At 36.9% G+C, this 25703-nt stretch overlaps 1 protein-coding gene across 1 annotated transcript in view; it reads right to left on the bottom strand.

Moving 5' to 3' along the window:
- Window positions 1–24160, bottom strand: part of LOC106877486 (uncharacterized) — a 224232-nt gene extending 200072 nt beyond the window's left edge. Inside the window, exon 1 of the mRNA XM_052966014.2 lies at window positions 22316–24160. Coding sequence (XP_052821974.1) covers window positions 22316–22370 — 55 coding nt within the window. The 5' untranslated portion in view covers window positions 22371–24160. The remainder of the gene's footprint in view (window positions 1–22315) is intronic.
- Between the last annotated feature and the right edge of the window lie 1543 nt (window positions 24161–25703).

The following is a 25703-nucleotide window of genomic DNA, read 5'->3' on the forward strand; positions in this document are numbered from 1 at the left end:
CTGAAACAGGTAAAAGAATAAAGAGTATATGTATGTATGTATGTATATATATATATATATATATATATATGAAAACTGGTCTCACAATGTTTCATCTAACTGAAGCGAGAACAAAGAACTAGGACACTGGCAACACAGTGCTAGAGAAAACTTGCCCACCCATTCAAGCATAGTGAAGCCAAGATTAAAAATGCTAAGTTCCAACAATTAAGCAGAAACACAACAAAGGAATAAACAGAAAATTCACACACAAGACACGGACATTGTTTTTTCTTCATCAGCTATTGAAAAAAAATCCTTACAATTTTATGCTTTTGGTATAGAGGCCAGAAGGTTTACTATGTATGTGTCTGTGTGAGTGCATGTGTATATGCACAAATTTGCGTCTCTCAGCCAATATGTCTCTCATGTCAACAACCCAACCCAGTCTTTGATACCCAGTTACCTTCCTATTACTCATCTCCATTTTGTATCTACCATCATTCTCTTGCAACTTGTCTCTCCCCGCATCTTGATTCTTCTTTCTGTCATTGTTCCAACTTCTCTTCATCTCCTTAGACATTGCACCTTGAGCGAACAAGCACATCGCAGAATAGTGAGGACTCCCCTAGTCAGGTAGGATACAAGGCAAATTCACTGGTGTTGGCACCATAATAAAATGCACCAAATAAAAGATTTGGTGAACAACAGAAGACAATGTAGGATCAAAAGGACAACAACAAACCAGTGCTGGTGCCAAAAAAATATCTATCCAATACATTCCATGAAGGACTAGGCAACAGAATAGGTAACTAATCATAGAAACCAAGCCAAAAATGAAACAGACAAGCAAGATGTGGTCTTCTAGCCCATCTGGATGACAGTAACTCCAAATATGAACCAACTTGGATTCCAACAACCTATCTAACCCTGTTTGTGATGAGGATATAGCATTTACAAACACACATACACTATCTCCATTCATTTGCTGGTCAAGAACCAAGATGGGTTCATGATAACAGAGACTGAGTGATTAGAATGAACTTGTGGACAATAGTGGGTGATGGGTGCTGTTAACAAGTGGTGTAGGGAAGAGAGAGTGGTGACTGGCATTAAAGAGAGAGAGATGTCATTGAGTGCAAACAACTCCAATGTAAGCCTTTATATATAAGTCTCTCATGGTGGGAGAGAGGAAAGTGACAAGGGGGGGAATGTATACTGATAAGTCCAATCCCAGTGAACAGAAGAGAGTGAGTGATGGAAGGATGAATGATTCACACATATACAAACACACACTTTGGAATCTGATATCAACACAAGGCCAGAATTGTTTAGAAGTAGAAATGTAATTGATTAACTTTACTGTTGGTTGACATAATATTCAAATGTTGAATAAATACAGGCACATGTAATGGAGACCTATATAAAAAATAAAAATCCAAAACCACACCTACATACACACATGCAACCATGCAGAAGTCAACTCTGCTTTTCATGCTTCAGATTTTCAACAAAATAAATTACAGTCTTGCCTCAACATAGTCACCTATATCCACCTTCAAAATCTGTGGCCTTATGTGAATATTACGTTAAGGGTAGGGAACTATTTGCATGTGAGTGACATTTTACCTGCATTCATATTTCAAACTACCCACTCACAAAATCTCTACAAGCCCAAATGTAAAAATATATAAAATACTGAAATGTTTTTTTCTTTAATGGTTTAAGCCTACAGGCCAAAACTAATTTAATATATATCACATACCCATGAATTTGTAAAATTAAAGATTCAATATCCTTTATCTATAGATGTGTCCCGAAAAGTTCTTATATGCAAGGACTTCACCCCTAGTTTTAAGAAAGAAAAAAAACGTCCTGCTTCTGCTCTAAGCTTTATGACTTTTACTTTCATTACATTCAGTGAAAGCATTTTGTAATTTTTAGCTTGCTTACGAACCACATGGTTCCGGGTTCAGTCCCACTGCATGGCACCTTGGGCAAGTCTCTTCTACTATAGCCTCGGGCCGACCAAAGCCTTGTGAGTGGATTTGGTAGACGGAAACTGAAAGAAGCCAGTCGTATATATGTATGTATGTATGTATATATATATATATATATGTTTGTGTGTTTGTGACCCCCAACATCGCTTGATAACCGATGCTGGTGTGTTTACGTCCCCGTAACTTAGCAGTTCGGCAAAAGAGACCGATAGAATAAGTACTAGGCTTACAAAGAATATGTCCTGGGGTCGATTTGCTCGACAAAAGGCGGTGCTCCAGAATGGCCAGAGTCAAATGACTGAACCAAGTAAAAGAGTATATATTCTGCATGTATCCTAGTCTTAAAATGGGAATAGTGTATATCTGTGTGTCATGGAAACTGACTAAGAGAGTTGGCACCACTGTCTCCAAAAAAGGGAACACTGTCTCTTAAAGAGGGAACCAGAGTGAGTATGATTAATGCCATGGGGCCCAGTGTTTTATCAGGGAAAATGACTCTGCAGCATTTGCTGTTTATTAACTCAATCATTAGAGATGAACAATATTTCAACATTTACTTGTACATTCACAACATTACAACCAGTTTGGTCTCAGATTGTCATCAGCTGTCCTAGTCCTGAATGTGTACAAAAGCCTTTTCTCAATTCAAACCTGAAAATATAACTTCTACATAACACAGATGCATATACTGAATCAAAAATATATACTCTTTTTATTCTTTTACTTGTTTCAGTCATATGACTGCGGCCATGCTGGAGCACCGCCTTTAGTCGAGCAAATCGACCCCAGGACTTATTCTTTGTAAGCCTAGTACTTATTCTATCGGTCTCTTTTGCCGAACTGCTAAGTTACAGGTATGTAAACACACCAGCATCGGTTGTCAAGCGATGTTGGGGGGACAAACACAGATAAAACAAACATACATATATATATAAATAGGGAAAGAGGGCGGCTTATAAATGCCAAAACCTACCCTGGCGAAGAATGTACCCCACAACATAGATTAGTAGTTAGCGACTTTGGGATCAAGGCAAAATGGGTGCCCAGAATTAGACAGGCTTGGAGAAGAAGGGTGTGGAAGCTTAAAGACCCTGCAAACGGACAGAGACTTAGAGACAAGTTACTTGAAGCATTTAACGAAATAGAAGGGGATATAGCATCATACAACGTGGAAGACAATTGGAGATTTCTGCGGGACAACCTGTTGAAAGCCACCGACCAGATTTGTGGGTGGTGTAAGGTCCCCTCCCAACCCAGAGTAACGTGGTGGTGGAACAAGGAGGTAGACAGGGCTATTAGACAAAAGAAACAAGCTTGGAAGGACTGGAAGAACGGTGGTAGCAGGGAATTGTACCAATGTGCCAGAAGGGAGGCTAGGCGACAGGTTTATTTAGCCAGAGGGGAAGCAGATAAGGAAAGATTTGCCAATGTTCTGCGCCGTGAGGACCAAAGACTCGAGGTATTTCGGGTTGCAAGACAGTGTAGGAGAGAGAATAGTGATGTTGTAGGAGAGAAATGTGTTCGCATGGATGATGGTACGCTTGCATTAAATGAGGATGCAAAGAAAGAGGTCTGGAGATGCCACTACGATAGATTGCTTAATAAAGAGAATGAATGGGAGAAAGAGAGCCTGCCTTATGTCGACCCAATAGAGGGACCAGCTATCCGAGTTGATAGTACCAGGGTAGATAAAGCAATTAAGAGTATGAAAACCGGGAAAGCCCCCGGCCCATCAGGAATCACTGCAGAGATGCTCAAAATATCTGGCAGTGTTGGCTATAGCCTAGTCACCCGTATTACGAACCAGGTGATACACGAAGGAGTCATACCCTATGACTGGTGTAGCAGCATCATAGTCAACTGCTACAAAGGTAAAGGGGACGCTTTAGATACAAATAATTACAGAGGCATCAAGCTGTTAGATCAGGTTATGAAAGTTACAGAGAAGGTCATAGCCCAACTAATTAGGGAGCGAATCAATTTAGATGAGATGCAGTTTGGGTTCGTGCCAGGTAAAAGCACTACTGATGCCTTATTTCTAGTGAGACAGTTGCAAGAGAAATACCTAGCCAAGGATAAACCTCTGTACCTGGCTTTCGTTGACATGGAGAAAGCCTTTGACAGGGTCCCCCGATCCCTTATCTGGTGGTCAATGAGGAAACTTGGGATAGAAGAATGGCTAGTGAGAGCTGTGCGAGCCATGTACAGAGATGCGGCCAGTAAGGTGAGGGTTGGAAATGAGTACAGCAATGAATTCCGGGTAGAGGTAGGGGTCCACCAAGGTTCCGTCCTCAGCCCCCTATTATTTACCATAGTCCTCCAGGCAATCACAGAGGAGTTCAAGACAGGTTGCCCCTGGGAGCTCCTCTATGCTGATGACCTTGCCCTAATTGCGGAGTCACTATCAGAACTAGAGGAGAAGTTTCAGGTGTGGAAGCAAGGTCTAGAATTGAAGGGCCTTAGAGTCAACCTAGCTAAAACCAAAATCCTAATAAGTAGGAAGGTAGATAAAACACAAACCCCTTCAGGTAGATGGCCCTGCTCAGTATGTAGAAAAGGAGTAGGTAGTAACTCTATAAGATGTACCCGGTGCAAGCTATGGACACATAAGAGGTGCAGCAACATCAAAGGCAGGTTAACTAGCAAGTTAGTTTTTGTTTGTGGCAGATGTTCAGGTGCAATAAAGACTGCAAACAAACAGGAAACAACTTCTATCTCATTCCAGGGTGAAAAACTAGAGGTAGTCGATAGCTTCCGCTATCTGGGCGACCAAGTTAGTAGTGGGGGTGGGTGCGCTGAAAGTGTAGCTGCTAGAATAAGAATAGCCTGGGCAAAGTTTAGAGAGCTCTTACCCCTGCTGGCGACAAAGGGACTCTCACTCAGAGTAAAAGGCAGACTGTATGACGCATGCGTACGAACAACCATGCTACATGGCAGTGAAACATGGGCTGTAACTGCTGAGGACATACGTAAGCTCGCAAGGAATGAAGCCAGTATGCTCCGTTGGATGTGTAATGTCAATGTGAATACCCGTCAGAGTGTAAGTATCTTGAGAGAAAAGCTGAACATTAGAAGCATCAGTTGTGGTGTGCAAGAGAGACGATTGCGCTGGTATGGACATGTGGTGAGAATGGAGGAGGATAGCTGCGTGAAAAAGTGCCACACCCTAACAGTTGAGGGAACCCGTGGAAGAGGTAGGCCCAGGAAGACCTGGGCTGAGGTGGTGAGGCAAGACCTTCGTACATTGGGCCTCACCGAGGCGATGACTACGGACCGAGACCTTTGGAAATGGGCTGTGCGTGAGAAGACCCGGCAAGCCAAGTAAGATCGTTGCCAGTGCCCCTGGACTGGTTCTTGTGCGGGTGGCACATGAGATGCACCATTTTGAGCGTGGCCGTTGCCAGTACCGCCTGACTGGCTCCTGTAGGATTTTCGAGCGAGATCGTTGCCAGTGCCCCTGGACTGGCTTGTGCGGGTGGCACATAAAAGACACCATTTCGAGCGTGGCCGTTTTCGTGCGGGTGACACGTAAAAGCACCCACTACACTCTCTGAGTGGTTGGCGTTAGGAAGGGCATCCAGCTGTAGAAACTCTGCCAAATCAGACTGGAGCCTGGTGTTGCCATCCGGTTTCACCAGTCCTCAGTCAAATCGTCCAACCCATGCTAGCATGGAAAGCGGACGTTAAACGATGATGATGATGATGATGATGACATATATACATATATACATATATATATGTATATATACATATATACATATATATATGTATATATACATATATACATATATATATATATATATGTATATATACATATATACATATATATATATATATATGTATATATACATATATACATATATATATATATATATGTATATATACATATATACATATATATATATATATATGTATATATACATATATACATATATATATATATATATGTATATATACATATATACATATATATATGTATATATACATATATACATATATACATATATATATGTATATATACATATATACATATATATATGTATATATACATATATACATATATATATGTATATATACATATATACATATATACATATATATATGTATATATACATATATACATATATATATGTATATATACATATATACATATATATATGTATATATACATATATACATATATATATGTATATATACATATATACATATATATATGTATATATACATATATACATATATATATGTATATATACATATATACATATATATATGTATATATACATATATACATATATATATATATATATATACATATATATATATATATATATACATATATATATATATATATATATATACATATATATATATATATATATATACATATATATATATATATATATATATACATATATATATATATATATATATACATATATATATATATATATATATACATATATATATATATATATATATATACATATATATATATATATATATATATATATATATATATATATATATATATATATATATATATATATACATATATACGACAGGCTTCTTTCAGTTTCCGTCTACCAAATCCACTCACAAGGCTTTGGTTGGCCCGAGGCTATAGTAGAAGACACTTGCCCAAGGTGCCATGCAGTGGGAACGAACCCGGAACCATGTGGTTGGTAAGCAAGCTACTTACCACACAGCCACTCCTATATACAAATTTAACTCTAAAAAGTACCTATCATTGTTTATTAAATGAATAATTGTTTCAGTTTAGGCACAAGGCCAGCAATTTTGAGGAGATGAGTTTAAAAGAATAATTAAAAATTATCATTTATTCAAGAATGGCAGGATTGGTACAGTGCCATTCATTTAGGTTTTAATTATGTCTCTTTATGTCTTGAATGTCTTATTAGAAAAAAAGACAATACTTAGTAATCATTCCTACCAGGGTCAGTAAGTACTTTGTATATTATTCACTCTTCATCTCATACAGAATGGTGGAGTTGATGACATTCAATTTGAACATCCATAGGTTGATGGAAGTAGGAAAAAAATGTAAACAGAGGGAGAATTTCAGAGGGCCTCAGTATGAAGGAAGGGAAACAAAGTGTTTGGTGTGAAGTTGTTGGCACTCCATCGCTTACGACGTCGAGGGTTCCAGTTGATCCAATCAATGGAACAGCCTGCTCGTGAAATTAACATGCAAGTGGCTGAGCACTCCACAGACACGTGTACCCTTAATGTAGTTCTCGGGGAGATTCAGCGTGACAAAACTGGCCCTTTGAAATACAGGTACAACAGAAACAGGAAGTAAGAGTGAGAGAAAGTTGTGGTGAAAGAGTACAGCAGGGTTCGCCACCATCCCCTACCAGAGCCTCATGGAGCTTTTAGGTGTTTTCGCTCAATAAACACTTACAACGCCCTAACCACTGGGCCATTGCGTCTCCACTTGGTGTGAAGTAAGACACAGGGATCAAGGCAAGATGAGATGTTAAAGACAGAAGTGATGTGCAACTTGTTTGATATCCAAGGGATCATTTATGAACTAGTTATTGTAGATATTTCTATATTTAGTTTAGTCCAGCTATTCTCAAGGCTCAAAAGTCACAGGTAACATTGCCAAGAGATCTAGCCTCCTCTATTCTTGTAGATGAGGTGAGGTAGTGTGGAATAAAGTATTCTGGTCTGAACAAATTAAATGCTTGCAACAGATTGACTTATGAGTATGCAGTTAAATATGTTATCCACTCAGCCGTTCCATCTCTACGTTTTATAGGTTCTATTGAAGTAAATGTGTTTCTTTCACTGAACATGTTCAACAGAGCAAAGAAAACAATTCAAATCTTATAAGTATTTATAAAGTGAAACAATCAACACCGAGAGAGTTGTGTGAGAATTCCTCAATAAACACTCTAAACCTACTGAAAATACTTTGGTACCCACCTTAAACAGCCTGGCTGTTTGGTTTCAACACCTGGCATTTATACACACACACACACACAAACACAGAGATAACACTTGAGTACATATCTCACAAATTAGAAAATGACAATTGTATGAATCTTTTTAGTATCTTTTCTTGTAGTTAAAATAAATAAATCATATCTCCTTTAAAAGGATATGTGTATTTTCAACATCCACGAGCAAGTAAGACTTCATTAAAATAGAAAGGACCACCTTGCCAAATAGCAGACCTTCATTCAACTTCAACCAGTTTTTATGCAATACAAGCTCTACACACTTGATATTTTCATCTGATTAGGAGAAAAGTAAGGTACAATTGTAGAGATTAGCTACAAGGACATACATGTCTGGCCCCTAATTACAAAAGGAGATACTGAGAATAAATTTCTTCAGAATCTGCTACAATCAGAGATCTGTATTTGTAAGCTTAGTCCTTAATCCATCCAGTTGCATAATACAGTGCTGCAAAGGTTACTGTTGCTTAAAAAAAGGTACAATCTAATTATCCAACCAATGAAACACTCACCACCTTCTTTCATACATCAACCCTTCATCCCTAAGCATAAAGCTAGCCCATCTCCCTTAGGGTTTGTAGTCTTGTGAGCTGGCAGCATGAAAAAATAAAAGCATCAAGGGCATGCTGCAGAGTGGTTAAGTTAGAAAATGCATCCAAACATAGGAACCATGTCAAAGTAGACTCTAGAACAGTGTCAAACTAGAACATGAATGTAAAAATGATGAAGAAAACAGTGGAAGAAAAAAATGTTTTAAATTTTCATTTTCTTTATTCTAGGTTGATGTGCATATGGAGACGATGGCTGTCATGTTCGTTTCAATGAGTGTTGCAGCTGTTCAATAAACTGAACTCACAGCATTATAATATAATCAAGCAGTCCATAATATGTTATGCTTAGGCAGAAGCAGCATGATACAATATGTCTGACTCCTTGACTCGCCCTCTAAATAACAGATACAGACAATAAATTCTATGCAGTGTTCATCTACCAAATTTCACATCAGGCATGGGTTGAACTAAGGCTATGGTCAAAGGTACTAGCCCCAGGTTTCAGACAACAGGATGAACCCAAGATCTTCTTACCCATTCAGCCATGTGTCAACATCTAGAAATACACATGTAACTGCACTTATATACACACATATATACATTCCAACAGAAAACAATTTGATTTGGCCACACAAAAAGCAAAACCTTGCTACTTCGTAAATAACTGATTCATATTATCTTAGAGAAGGATATATCAAGAATGGATTCTTACAGCAGCAGAAACCATTACATATTTGCAGAGGTAATAATCAATCAAATTCGCCCTGGCAATGTCTAGTACTGATCTTAAAGGGATTTTACTAAGAGTGAGTCAGAATTGGTTTCTGGATTTAATATTGAGTATGGAGCAGTTGGTTTTGCGTTGCTATTTATGGCTGAGTATGGGAATATTTTGTTTATGAGATTTTTATGTGGTGTTTTGTTTTTTGGTTGGGGTGGGGGTTTCTAAAGGGTTGTCCATGTCATTAGTAATTGGGTTATTGAGGGTTTTATTTATTTGAGTTCGTGCAAGTTATCCTCAATATCATCATCATCATCATCGTTTAACGTCTGCTTTCCATGCTAGCATGGGTTGGACGATTTGACTGAGGACTGGTGAACCAGATGGCTGCACCAGGCTCCAATCTGATCGGGTAGAGTTTCTACAGTTGGATGCCCTTCCTAATGCCAACCACCCAAAGAGTGTAGGAAATTAAGATTTATTAATGTATTTGATTTGGAAAAGTTATTTGCTGTGTGTATTGATAATTTTAACCTTTGTAAAGGGTTTTAGTAAATTAATATATTTTTTATAGGTCAAAAAATAGTTAAATTAAAATAACATTGAAAGTTATAAATTAAAAGTAACTTAATTCTAAGCAGTTCTGAGTTTAGGCATTCCGATCAGTGCACAACTGTTACCTTATTCCATCACTCTAGAGATGAATAAATAATAAATAAAAACTAACAAACAAATACATTATGCAGTCATGAAACTAGAACTATGGACTGATCACAAAATGTGCATGTCAAGTTACACTGCCAGGATGACAAAATTATTGCTGAAGGTGGAGTGAATGTTTTGCAGCTGGTTCTCAGTTAAACCTTAACAATAAATTGCTTTTTTATCAATGAGATAGTTTACAGTTATAATCTGCCTATTTGATAAAGGTAGTGAAATTTAAGGCTCTATGGCTACTTAATTCTTACATTCTTGTACTGCGTTCTCTATATAACTCTTCCAGTCCAATTAGAAATGAAAGATTCTGATGAAATGCAGAAAGTCCAGTATAAAAATCATAGAAATATACCTATTGCATGAACTTAAATGAAGCTTGCTGATGTGATAATAATGATTGTTGGTAAACATTATGATATTAGTTTTTACGCATCGTTATTTTTATCTGTCATCATGTCACAGTCAGCTAAGTTGAATGCAGGTAGGTTAATTACATGTAGGTGTTTTCATATATAATTACAAGATATTAATTCCTGAGCGTTGATTTTTCTCTCTCAGAACTAAATTTGTGTTTCCAGTTAGTCTCTGTCACTCAGCAGCTGTACAACTATCATTAGTAAAAGCAGCCTGAGATTTGCCTTCATCTTATCCACTGATGTAATGGAGGTGGTGTTGGCCTGCTGATGTGCATTCTTTGTAGTTTCATCATTCATCCTGACAAATATTTCTTTCGTGGGGGAAGGGGTGGGGTGGGGTGGGGGTGGGGAGAAATACTCAACAGGCTTTGTTTCTAAGTTCAAAGTATATTTGTGATGTTAATGTTATTTATTTAAAACAAATGTTTTGTAACGAGAAAAGCACTCGGAGAGCGCAGACCTCCGCCAAGCAGGTCATTTCCACCCATATAAACGCATGCTGAAAATCGCCCAATTTCCCAAACCAATGCCCGCAAAAACATAACCTCCTTGGCGGGGGTAAAAAAAAAATAACATAGCCATATGATTTTAAAAAAAAAACCCTGACCCTAACCTTACCAAACTAAACCTACCTACCTACTTTACATCCCTCTGTGGTCAGTATAGTATCAATCATCCCCCAAGGGTCCAGCATCAGTTGCTGCTACCACTCCCTCCTTTGCTGCTATTTTTAGCAACCCTTGAATATGTTAGTGCCATTTAATTTCTGAACTGTTTCGCTGCCATTTGTTTATATAGTTTGATCCCTTTATCCATCAGTTTCTAGTAAGACAGAGACGCGAGTAAAATTACTAATAGAGAAACGAAAATAAAACTTTGGAAGCAGCAACGCCACCATAGGTTACATGAAAACCATGAACGTGTTTTCAAGGGAGATAATCAGAGAAAGAATTCAAACAACGTAACATTGTAATACTTCATGTAAAGTAAATATAACAAATGAAAAATCCTTCAAGAATCCATACAAATCCCCGGATCACTACCAACATTTCATCATCTGTTCCTTGTGTCATAACCAACTTTTCCTGCAAGTTTCATCAAATACTGTTCACAACTTTTTGAGTTATTTTGCACACAGATGGACAGACGGACAAACCAACACTGATGAAAACATAACCTCCTTCCTTGGTGGAGGTAATAATACAAATATTAATAACTTGAGGGTTTGTTAGTGATATATTAATTGAATTGCTTTAGTATGTAATTATTTAAATACAATGATCAGCCATGTGATAATTCCACTCCTGCTCAGAATTAATATAACTTGATACCACTTAACCCTTTAGCCATGCACTCAACGTATCTCACACCCAAACCCACCACAAGTCACTTTCTTCTGGAAAAGAAAGTGGGGACCTCAGAGCTATTTTTCTTTTCCAGGTTATTTCACATGCTTTCAACAAATGTGACATTGAAATCACATGTAAATGGCTCCTTTCCTCAGAAAAGAAAGATTTGGCTGCTATTTCTTGCACACCCAGTTATTTCGGGTCCTTTATCACAAATAGCTGTTACGTGGTAGCAGCCAAATCTTTGGAGGTGAGATACGTTGAATGCACTCAAATAAACCTATAGAAATAAATTATTTCACACCAAGATTATGAATGGGTCTTTTATGAAATATTTACTGTATTTTTAAAGTCATTTTCACTATTTTAAAAATATGCCAAAAAGAAATTTTGTAATGGTATTCACTTGAAAATAATTTTTAAAAAGATTAAAGTATTGTCTATTTAAAGAAAACTAAAATATAAATACTTACTGTACAAATAACTTACATTCTTGAAATCACATTCACTTAAAAATATTTCTAAATGATTAAAATATTGTGTTTAAAAAAAATGAAAATAGAAACATTTACTGTAAAAAACAACTTGTATTTCTTTGTTGGCAAGTTAAAGTCACTAATATGTCTAACTGAAAGGTTAGAGTTTTCTCCCTTTCAGGGTTACGTTGTTTTCGGAGTATTTTCCCATTATACACCATTTTGGGTATTTATACCCACAAAACCCCCAATATCTCAAGAACTACTGACCCAATTTACACAAAACTTGTTTTATGCTGTTTGTATTCACATTTCAGGGACACTTAACTCTCATAATATTTTCCCATTATACACTAGTTTGGCTGTGTAACACTGCAAGCAAGCAAGATTGAAGTTCATTTTTAATAGTATATATATATATATATATATATATATATATATATATATATTAAAACTGAAGCTGAGAACATTTCTTGCAACTTGCATTTCATGCCCCTGTGATCTTCAGGTAAAACGGTGTCTACTTGTTTTGACATCACTGTCATACAAGCAGTATCATTCATTTCCAATCATCATCATCGTTTAACGTCCGCCTTCCATGCTAGCATGGGTTGGACGATTTGACTGAGGACTGGTGAAACCAGATGGCTACACCAGGCTCCAAACTGATTTGGCAGTTTCTACAGCTGGATGCCCTTCCTAACACCAACCACTCCGAGAGTGTAGTGGGTGCTTTTACATGCCACTGGAACGAGGGCCAGTCAGGTGGTACTGGCAACAGCCACGCTCAAAATGATGTTTTTTACGTGCCACCTGCACAGAAGCCAGTAAAGCGATGCTGGCAACGATCATGCTCAAATGGTGCTATTTCACGTGCCACTGGCACAGAAGCCAGACAGCTGCTCTGGCAATGATCACGCTTGGACGGTACTGTTAGCGCTCCACTGGCACAGGTGCGAGTCATCAAATTTGGTTCAATTACGATTTTGATTTCACTTGCCCCAACAGGTCTTCGCAAGCAGATTCTACAAAAAATATCTGGCCATGGGGGAAATGCTACCTTACTTGGTAACAGGAAGGGCATTCAGCCATTGAAAATTTGCGTCAATAAATTCTATCCAACCCATGCAAACACAGGAAAAGTGGATGTTAAATTGATGACAATGAAGCAAATGTACTGAACTCAACTTTAATTTTCATCCTTCAGGACAGGATGAAAATATGCCATTGAAATAAATACCAGCTGCATATTGAGGTTTTGAGTATTACATTAACACACACACACTTCAACAATATATTTTAAAGTTAGAAAATATCAGTTTATCCCGCCTTTCATCCTTCGAAGTGGTAAGGAGGGATAAAATGAAATACATGCTGCAATCTCGGGTTAACATTGAAGATACACTGCAAACTCCTCCTTGAAAATGTGTTTTGAAATTAGAAAACATTATCCCATCAATATCAATTCAGCACTTAGTTCTTCCAGGAGGGTAGGTCAATAAAACAGAGTACCAGGTAAGTACAGGAAATAATTCGACTATCTGCACTTCTCCATTAAATTTGCACCAATGCTAGAAAACAGCCGTTATATTATTAGAAGGACAGAGAGGCAGTGAGCTGTGAGAAACATCAGTATACCAGACAATATGCTTAGAAGCAATTCTCCCAGAATCTTTACATTATGAGTTCAAATTCTGCTTTATATCCTTTTGAGGATGGCAAAAAAAGTACCAGTCAAGCACTGGGGTCAATGTAATTAACTGGCCCACCCCTTTTCCTCCCGCAAAATTTCAGGCTTTGTGCTTATAGTAGAAAGAATTATGAGAAGAAAAGTGGATGGCAGTGTTGAATTGGTGACATATTACGTGGTCTTTAGTCATGTCGAGATCAATCACCAGTGGAAACAATAAAATAGATGTTGTTGAGATACTGGAGTAATTAAATTAATTACAACTCATCTCCCCACCAAAATTTCTGGCTCTGGGTCTCAGCTGTTATTATTATTATATCTAGAGCATAAACAGTAAGTATCAGGGTAAATAGCTTGCAGTACAAACATGGTGTCTGGGGAACATGAAGGCCAGTTGACATTGCCGTGGTGGGAGATTATTCTCTCTCCAAAGCATTGCCATAGCAACTGCATTGTTTCTCTTGCAGTATGAGCAGTTTGTCCCATCTTCTTGGAACCATGTGTGATGTCTAATTTGAATGGCCTTCATGTTCCCCAGACTTGACTAGCCTGGATTTTTTCTTGTGAGGATACCTGAAAGAGAGAGTGCATGTCAACAAATTGGAGACCCTGGTGCAAATGAAGGAGACCATCAATAGAGAAATCAGAGAAGTGGGGTCTGAAACTCTTGAGGGTCTTATGGTGGTGCACGTTTTGGAAAGAGCATGGGCATGCGAAGCCAAAAATGGCTGCCATTTTAGCGATGTCATTTATCATATGTGATATAGAGGTGTTGCAAAATTTGACTGGTGCATATTAATTTCCATTATGTCCTTTATATTGTTGCAAAATTTCATGCATTTATTTGTAGAGTTAAGGAAGTTATTAGAAATTAAAACCCATCAGTGACTTTTGGGACACCCTATAGTTACATTCTTTTATATTCTAAGCTCAAATTCCACAAAGGTCTGTTTTGCGATTCATAATTCCAAGGTTGATAAATGTGATGGATCTTTTTGTTGGTTTCAACGATGAACATTCAGTTGTTCAATCATCTAAACTGTATACTCATTAAATTTATAAGTGGCAGAGTATTCCACAGACACATGCACCATTAGCAAATCGACCCCAGGACTTATTCTTTGTAGGCCTAGTACTTATTCTATCGGTATCTTTTGCTGAACCGCTAAGTTATGGGGACATAAACACACCACCATTCGTTGTCAAGCGATGCTGGGGGGACAAACACAGACATACAAACAAACACACACACATATATACATATGCATATATACGACGGGCTTCTTTCAGTTTCCGTCTACCAAATCCACTCACAAGGCTTTAGTCATCCCGAGGCTATAGTAGAAGACACATGCCCAAGGTGCCACGCAGTTGGACTGAACCCAGAACCATGTGGTTGGTGAGCAGTATTTTTACTGTTTGTACATACATTTTTATAGTTGCATATTGCACCATGGTTAGGTGCCAACGTTGATAAAACAAGTACTTAAATGATATCAATTCAGTTGACTATATTATTCTTTTACAAATACTAAGTTACTTAGACTAGTAGTGAACAAGGTCAAATCTTTTGAATAATTTCAGTTTCAGATAGAAAAAATTATTTTACACTTCTAGCGGGGAAAAGTTTCAACACTTAATATCTAGTCCTTCCAAGAGCACCATATCTCTTTCAGAATCAGTTATCTCTATGTTGAATGTTGTAGAACAGTCTGTGATGTGTTTTTATTTTTCCTGAGAGTAGCCTCAAGACGGATAAACATCACAACTTCCTATTCTCATCTCTTTAAAACAAACTTCAGAGTTGCATAGCAACAAATAATTACCAAAGGATGGCTGTGAAAATGACAGTAGTCAAGAGCTAATAGACATATTAATTTGTTATTTAGCTATAATTTAGTCAAAATTATTAATACCAGTAATAAATGGTGGTCGTCCAGTCAAGCAATTGACAACACTTTACGTCTATGGTATATAGGATTAATATATGCTTAGTCAAAAGAAATTCTTGTGGCTGTTGAAGTTTTCTTTAACATTTAAAGTAGGCGGGAAAATGAAACATATGTATAACAAATTCCTCAATATCTCCAGCACAGTGTGCGTGTTTCTTACAATCTGTAAACCTTCGAACTTTCACGTCATAGCAAAAGCGGTCATACCAGTTTTTAGTGAGTGTATCAATACATGGCTTCTGTAAGCGTGTATAACTTGAATTTTTATATATATCTTTATATTTTTTCATATGACCTTAGCAATTTCAGTACGTGTGTTTGGTTTGTGTATACGTACAGACATAACACGCATCTATGTATGCGACAATTATGGGACGTACGTGCGTACATGCGTGCGTGTGAGTGTGCCTGTACATGCTATTGTTTTCTAATTGCTGTAAGGGTTCGCAAGGGAGAGAGTGGGGGAAAATTGTTTATTTTATGATAGCCACACAGGAAACAACCGTGCAGTTGAAGGACGGCTGTTTCTACAAGACCCAACAATCGACATTGAAAAATTCCGAACATACCAAAGTTTTCTAGAGGAAAAAGAGCTGAAGGGAGGAGGAGTGAGAGAGATAATGTGGTTGGACCAAAGAGGTAGTGCTGGGGCAAAAATTTATTTTTAGAAACTCGAAATGGTACATATATATACATGTGCGGTGATCTGAATGTGATAAGTATATACACAAGTTCACACGCGCGCATGCATATGTGTGTGTGTGTGTGTGTGTGTGTGTGTGTGTGTGTGTGTGTGTGTGTATATATATACACACACACATACATACACCCCCACGCTCATATATACATAAAAATATGAATTTTTTATTCACACATTTAATATTCAGATTATAATTCATATATATACACACATACACATACACACTGGATCTGAATTGATCTGGACTCTTTAAATACAGCCAATCAACGATATATTTATGTTTCTATAAATTTATATATGTCTGAAAGAATTCAAACCAGCCGTGGAAAAATATTGCAAATTGCCTTGTCATCAATACTAAATAATACCATTATTAACGTCAAATTTTCTTGGCTGTCTTTGAGTATAGCGTACCACTTTCACTTTCTCAAATTTTAGCCAAGTCTATTCAAAGTTCGCCGTTCCTGGATTTGCTGGACAAAAGTTTATAAAAGATGAATTAGAATGTTGTATCGTTTATTTATGTATTTACTTTTTTGTAGAGACATTGGTGAAGTAAATGATATTGCCGATTCGGAGAAAAAAGAAAAACACCGTAATTTATAATAAACATAGGCACTGGCGTGACATGTGGTAGGAAGTTTGCTTCCCAACTAAATGGTCCCTAGTTCAGTCCCACTGCATGGAACCCTAAGCAAGTGTCTACTACGAAAACTCCAGGCTTTATGAGTGGATTTGTTAGACAGAAATTGAAGGAAGACTATCGTGTGTGTGTGTGTGACTGACTGTCCCCCTCCACCGCTTGACAACCGGTGTTGGTTTCTTTACGTCCCCGTAGCTTAGCGGAGATAAAGAATACATACACCACCCGTTTTAGGCGTAACAAAAACCCTAACCCTAAATACTTTAGTGTGCGTATTCTTTACTTTCGCCGGTTCGGCAATCAAGAGACAGATATAAGTATTAGACGTAAAAAAAAACCGTAATGTTCCAGTATGACCGCAAATAAAAGACAAAGAGAAAAAGGCATTTTCATCTTTCCTCGATGAAAAAAGTCCTGTCCAAAAAGTGCCTCGCAGCAAATTAACTTTTTGTTTTTGAACGAGACAGTTGTGATATTTAAACTTTCCCCAAAAAAGTAAAGCAATAACAGAAATTTTGTGAAATGGTTTGAAACTAAAATTTCAAAACTTTTTCTGAACTCACACCTCGATTATAACTCACGGAGTGCCAACAAAACACTTTTCCAGACTTAAAAACCCAACAAGAGGCTCTTTATATAGTCATTCGACTGGCTAAAAACAGCAGCTGGAATCTTTCTCAAATTATACCTACTGTCTTACAATAAATAAATAAATAAATAAGTTATATATAAATAAATAAAACGACACATTGGATAATGTGGGGATGGTTAAGGTTAGAAATATCTATATTATCCTTCCTCAATCAGAGTTGACTTGGGGCTAAATAAGAAACTATTAAGGGAGCCTCTAAATAGCGTGTTCGACGTGCTAGAACAAGCAGCTAAATCTTCCTCAAAGGATTACTAGAAACATAATTGGGTGTGAGAGAGAAAGAAAAAGGATGGCTGGGTCAATTCCTAAAACGGCTTTGATCAAGAGGTCTGTTTGATTCAGGATGATCTGCAGCTCAACGAAAACACCTCATTATCCGAATCGAGCAGAGGGGCCTTAGTGATGGTCCACTTGACGAACTAAAGAGGGGCCTAAACAATAACAACGATTACGAAATTTGTTCCCAATACATTTTAATTTTTTTTTCAGTAAATCATAAAATCGTTCGGAACCAAACCGGTAAATTTTATTATTATTAGTTTTACTTCGTTGTTTGTAGCTGTGTCTCGCCTCAATTCGAGTTCATGTATATTTTTAAAGAATGCTATGGAAATGTGCCATTTAACGAAACAAAAGAAAAGAAAATATCAGTGGAAGTGGTGGTTAACGTGCGGGTACTGTTTAAATGAACTAAATGAAGAAAGAAATATGTCAAGAATTTCCATAATAATACTAAGTGGATCAAGATTTCAAACCTTAAATTATGTAGCCTCACTGTACACATTAAAGACGTTTGTTTATATATATATATATATAGGGGGGGTGCAGAGGGAATTAGATTAAGACAAAGAGTTTGTGACAGAATACATAAGCCTAAATAAACTGTATGAAAATAGAAGCCAAGTTATTTTTCTCTCTCTCTCTCTTTTCTTTCTTGTTATGTGTGTGAACACATACAAGGAAAAGGCAGACAAGTAACTTCGAAGTTTCGGCTCAGCTGACTTCGTCAGACAATCTGAAACACACACACACGATGTATATTTACATAAGCACACATGAGTATATCAGTTGTTCAATCAGCTGAATTACATACTCATTGACCTAGCACACAAGAGGCTGAGTATTTCACAGACACGTGCACTTTTAGCACACATTCTCAAATAAAAATCAAAGTGACACTATAGCTGTATTTTTTTAAAATTATAGTCCATCCGACAGGCTTCCACACAGTTTCCTCAACGAAATTTCACTCACAAAGAGATTTGGATAAAATACACCTCCTCGAGATGATAATCTATATACAACAATAATATCAAAGTTTTGCTGGCTCTGTTAAACTGTTTAACAAGCCGACCTTGCAAACTTCGAAGTTACTGTCGTATCTTGTTTTGATAAATATTCAGACATTTTAATTGGGTCGTTTTCTTTTCCTAGTTCATGTCCGATGTTTTCAACCTTAAAACACACACACACACACACACACACGTGTATGTGTTTATGTGTGTGTTGTATGAACCAAGTATAGTCTATTCTTACAAAGTTCCTAAAAACAAGAATAAACTTTAAAAGTTTTACTCGGTAAGTTGAGGGAGAAAGAAAGAGAGAGAGAGAGAGAAAAGAGAAAGATAGCGAGACACGTGCTTGACAGAAAAGCAGAAAAACAGAAAGAGGGGGAGGGGCACGTGCTGGACCTAAAGTATGGAAAGTAGGTAATAATTCTTTATGTGACTGAGGAATGTTACAAAGAGTAAAAAGGATCAGACTAAATTTGTGTAAGAGTATCGCATATACCCACTCACCGATCCTTTAAATACGGGACAATGAACCTTGCACAAGAGAACTAAAATGATTGACAATGTCGTATTTTCACTGATCCCAAGATTAAATAAATAGCAGCAATGATTTTGATTTTTGTTACTCTTTTTTTCTGCTTAGACCCAGGTCAGCCCTGATCGAATAGATCTAAACTGAGAGGCAAGCTAGCTATGATTTTCGTCTTTTTAACGGTGTCTATCAAAGATACAAGTATCTAACGTGTTCATTTTTATTTCAAAGAAGTAAATTGAGAGAGATTTCTAATAAGTCGAGCGAACGTGTCAAAATTCTTCTTAGATATACCACTTAGTGTTGTCCGGGTCAACTGCAGTCGAGCAGACCTATAATCAAAAGCAGTCCAGCTGTGACCATCTCAGTGTTTTTGATTATCTAGGACATTATCTAATGTGACCTTCACCTTTTTGGCATAACTACAGTTTGGTCTCCTACAACTTTGTTTCCTTTATTTTGGAAGAGTTTCGAGTCGTTCTTCTCCACCACTACTCTGTAGTTATACTACCTTTTAAGAGAAAAGAGAGTTGAAGGAGGTTTGGCATCTATTTCTAGCAGGTCGAGCGACCATCCAGGGGCTTTCTTGCTGTTTCGGGGTGGAAGTCAGTCGAAAATGTGTTTAATGAAGGGCTCCGTCTGAAACATTTCAAATTTCATTCGCTCAACACACACCACCATAGCTCAAAAACACACACAAATATATGAGTGCATGTGTAATTATATATATATATGTGTGTGTGTACATATACACAAATGCACCCAGAGACTCGTTACAACCACTAACATAAAAATGGGACGACGGGAGAGTTGAAAGGAAAGGAAGAAAGATTTTGAAATATATGGCAAAAAGAAGGCATAAGTGTGAGAGGGAGAAAGAATGAGAGAAAAAGGGAATGCAAGGGATGTAAATCGATTCGAAAAAGTTAGCGACGACACAAAATGATGTTAGTATAGTCAGAGGAATCAGAGTAATGACAGGAATGCAAGAGCGGCAGCTTGGAGTGAGGCAGAATACAGAGAACGGGTCATGATGATGGTGGTGGTGGTTGGCTCGGTAAGACACAGTTGATGACGGTGGCGGAGGGTAAAGCCGTTATATAAAGATGTTGGCGAGTGGAAGCGGTCTTAGTTAACATACAAGGTGACGACGGTAGTGGAAGCACCGTATATCAGAAAACAGTGACGCGGGGGTGGGGGAATAATAAGTGGTGACAGAACAGACAGGAAGAAAAGATGGTTAAGTCTACCCATAACTTTATCACTACTGCCACCTTATTGTCATTCTTACAGCAGTCAAGTTCCTTCCAAATCACACCCTATCATCTAAACAAAAAAAAGGAGACATTGAGTAATGTGTTCTTAAATGTACTTTGATCGAGATGGTCACAGCTGAAATTCTTTTGATCACAGATCTTACTCGATTAGGACTAATCTTGAGCAAGACAACTTGTAAAAAGTTTATTTTCTCATATTACAACCTCTTTCCAAATTAAAATAAAAGATACTGAATCGATATAAAATGAAGTTTCAATGACAAAATTAAAAAATGACAGTACTTCATTGTACAGTCATGTAAAAGCGAGGTTTCCGTTTTATCACATAAATACATACAATACGACGATTTAAAATGTTTATAATTAAAGTTTGTGTTATTAAAAAACAAAATCGATATTAAGTATGTTTGTGTGAGGAGGACCCAATTGTTAGAAGAGAGGGTGGGGTGAAAACGAAACAACCACATGCAATAAACAAGTTTGTGTGAGAAAAAAAAATACACAAATATGTAGCAACTAAACACGCGCGGTATATTTATTTAGAATTTTTTCCTCCCTTAGTTATCATCAAAACCCAAAAAAATGTTGAGAAAGAAAGAAGGAAAAATAAAAATTAACATAAGAGGCGGAAGTAAACATATCTCTCTATCAACACTACGGAATGTGTACATAGAAAACTATTTGATGACTTGGACTGAATGAGTGGCGAAGTTACGTAAATATAGCGGAAAGAGATATAATGTCGAATATTTTTGAAAACTCGACAGTTAAAGTGAAAACGCCACATTTATATTATATATATGTATATATATAGTGTATGTGTGTGTGTGAGAGAGAGAGTGAGGGAAAGAGAGAGAGAGAAAAGTAGAGAAAGAAAGAGAAAAAATATTTGAAAAGTTATATCGATATTGTAAAATGTTTGGTAAATGACACGTGTGCTTCATATTAAAGTTTTATGATAATCGTTAAACTAAATTTAACAAAGTAAATATCTCGTAGAAAAACCACCCCCAAATAAAGTTATTCCCGCTTCGTCATGTCTATAATATATATATAATGTCAAATTCCACACTCATTTCACCATAAACATTAATTAGTAAACTCTGGCAAACTTTAAAACACGCGAGGTCGTTTTTTTATATATATATATATATATATATAAAGATTTTTCGATCGAAAATCAGCAGTGGGGGACTGCTTTAAGAACATTCAAATAAGGAAAAAGTATGCGTGGTATTGATTGTTGGTCAAAAGAGTGCGATTAAACGAGTGTACATATAATGTAACATACGTATAGTTATTGAATGAGTTTATAATAGATATAATATCAACATACAAGGTGGTGTGTGTGTGTAATCGTGTCAACATGAAAGTTAGTACTTACGATTTGTTTCGACTAGCGAGGCAGCCCGTGACAAAACATCCAGAGGAGTTTCCATACCGTGGGTAACAACTTGGCCGTTTGTGCTGTGACGCCCGACCGGCAGGAGAAACAAAACTATTCTTAGAGAGGGTGCAGGGCTGACTGCAGTGGGGGAGATGATACTGTATGGAGTGAGATAAGGGGAGGAGGAGGAAAAAATCGCTACTTTTTTTTTTTCCGTCCTTGCCTCCAACCACTAATGCTGTTGTTGTTGTTATTGTTGTTCCTGCTGCTGCCGCCTCCTCTATTTGCGGTTATATGAATGCGAGAAGAGAGATAGAAGAAAGTTTTGCCCTACACAACCGTTGAGGTGATAGTTCTCAGAATAAACATGTGCTGCTTCTCGCTAACAAAATAGTCGGCATTTTCTGGCTCCCACTCTCACTCTTTCTACCTCTCTCTCTCCTCTTACTCTTTCTTTACTACTGTCGTCTATTCTTTCCTTTTTTTTTCCTATCGTACACGCTCGTCTTTTTTTTTTTTAAATTCCTCTCACTATCTCCATCGTTTCCAATCTCCCCTGGCTTTTTTTTTTTCCTTTTTAATAATTCCTTTCTCTCACATTCTTTATTGTTCTTTCTCTCTTTTGGCCATTCAGAATTTTGCTTTCTCCAATTCTCTCTCTTTCTTAACTTTATTTTGTCCCTTTATTCTTTCAAATCCTCTCATCAACTCTTTTATCTTTACTTTTTCTTTTCCCTAATTAATTTTATAATCAATATCTTTCTTGGTGACTTTTTATTTTTCGTTTACGGATCTGTTGTATTTCTCAGTGATATTTCTTGGTTACACAAGAAACGGTCCTGTTAGCCAACTCCAACGTAAGAAAAAAAAAGTTGGGGAGAAGGAGAATTTACAGATATTTAAAAAAAAAATTAAGGGGTCAGTTAGTTGACTATTGGTAAACTTTTATTTTTCGCTTTTTTATTCTCATTCAGTGACCTCATGTGACTAGCAACCTCGAGCCAGAAATTTGCAAACTGAGTCATTTAATTTAATTGAAAAACTTCGAACAGAAATACAATTGTTTTAAACCACAACTTAGTAAAATATTTGCAAGTGTATATTGTACTATGATACCTGTGAACTTATATTAAACATTTTGAAAATATTAAACCATTTTGATCTTATCAAAGTCTACACTTAAATTTTTTTTTTTTTTTTTTGATGTGGTTATTTATACTCGAAGCAATTTCTAAAATCATTCTCCGAATTTTTTTACAACTTCAACAGGTTACATTAGAAATTAAGTTTCTAATATAATGACTTTAAACGTCTAACTACATTCTAAAGGGTGTTCATTCGATGCAAATAAGGCGGAAATAAAAAAGCAGCAATTAAACAGAAGAAAATTGCTAAAAGATTACCATTTCGGGGCACGTACCTAAATAAACGAAAAGGGTATATCATAATTAAACAACCAAATCTCATTTCGGAGAAAGTTCACTCGTTTAGTTTGAAAACTCTTTCAAGGAGTTTTCTATAGAAATTCAAGTTCTATTAAGAAACTTCTCTTCTTTCCGTTATCTTTTCTATTATTGTTAAATAATACAGTTTTAGCTCCTTACATGTATTTACTTCATCACTGCAACATTATATTTTAACTTGACACTACATATGTCAAATCATCTCTCTCTCATTGTCCTCTTCCAAGGAATCTACCTAGTCAACATTCAACTTTAATCCTGTAACACATTACCAGTGCATACATATCTAACTTTCTTTTCTCCTACTGTACTCACCATTTATTCTGTCTTGATTCCTCGGCCTTCTACTCCACTTGTTCTCTCTCTCTCTCTCTCTCTCTCTCTAACCAGTTTTCCTTAATATATTTCTCATTTATACCTCGTTCCAGCCCGAGAACATGTCACCTGTCTTTGATGATTGAGGGATGTTTAAAATGTTGAGAGACACTACGTTTTGCCCCTCTTACAACCTCTCTCTCTCTCTTCCCACACATACATACAAGGTAATTCCAAAGTTCCTTTAGCGTCTTATAGTGTATTTCCACTATGAACAAATGTACCGAGCTAAAGTGTTTGCTTTTCAAATAAGCAGCATAGTTACATAGTTGAGAAGTGAACTTCTCAACCAGGTAAGTTTGAGTTCAGCCCCACTGCTCAGCACCTTGGACAAGTGTCTTTTGCTATAGCCCTAGACCAACCAGTAGGAAGGGCATCCAGCCGTAGAAACCATGCCAAATCAGATTGGAGCCTGGTGCAGCCTTCCAGCTTGCTAACCCGGGTCAAACCGTCCAACCCATGCCAGCATGGACAACAGACATTAAATGATGATGATAATGATGTGTCCATGTACATTTGAAAGCAACATATCTTCAAGGTTAGAAACCAACTGAATAAAAAATGTTTTGTTCTGTACAAATATTACTTTTTCGGTAGAATTTCTTTTCCAGAAGTATATCACCAATATTGAGTTCTGTAAAAAGAGTTGTTTTCAATAAATATTTGTGCTTGCATTTTTCCCTTACAACTGGGTTTGTTTGTTTTTTTCATGAAAATATGTTAAAAATTTGCCTTTTTTCCTTTTGCACTAGTTATAAATAAATATTTTGCTTACTGGTATTTAGTGTCAAATAAATGAAAGTGAAAAGCAGCTTATATTTAATATAGATGTGGAGTCTTGCCTGGAAGAAAATTGAGGAGTTAATTATTTCTCATTCAGCTCCTATTATGTCTTAATGTCACTAAAAGGGTCAAAAAGGAACCATTGTTGGGCTATGCTTAAGGTATCAGTTGGTTTTTAATTTAACCTTGACTGCAACTCCCCAGGAATTTCTTCACTGCCATAAGTGTTCAGTAATTCAACCTGAATAAACCACATTAGATTCAACCTCCTAGAAGGACCAGCAAAAGCTATGACCTCTGATCTTCTTTCTCAGGATAAAATTTGGAGATACAAAAAACAATATACCATATTTGATGACATACAGCATGCACTTATTTTTTAAATGTCTCAGAACAACCACCCTAGGTTCCATATATGAAGATAGTCTTATGTTACATGCTTTGATGTTCTAAAAACAGTCTTTTTACTGAATATGTGCTGTTAAAATTGAAATGTGTCTGATATGTTTGTATGTCTTTTATGCTACCAAATAAGGTATATCTTTATATATATGTGTAAAGACATTCGAGCGAGGTCGTTGCCAGTGCCGCTGGACTGGCTCCTGTGCAGGTGGCACGTAAAATACACCATTTTGAGCATGGCCGTTGCCAGTACCGCCTGACTGGCCTTCGTGCCGGTGGCACGTAAAAGCACCTACTACACTCTCGGAGTGGTGGGCGTTAGGAAGGGCATCCAGCTGTAGAAACTCTGCCAAATAAGATTG

This window comes from Octopus bimaculoides, chromosome 3 (genome assembly GCF_046866305.1).
Source record: "Octopus bimaculoides isolate indiv1 chromosome 3, ASM4686630v1, whole genome shotgun sequence".
Lineage (NCBI taxonomy): Eukaryota > Metazoa > Mollusca > Cephalopoda > Octopoda > Octopodidae > Octopus > Octopus bimaculoides.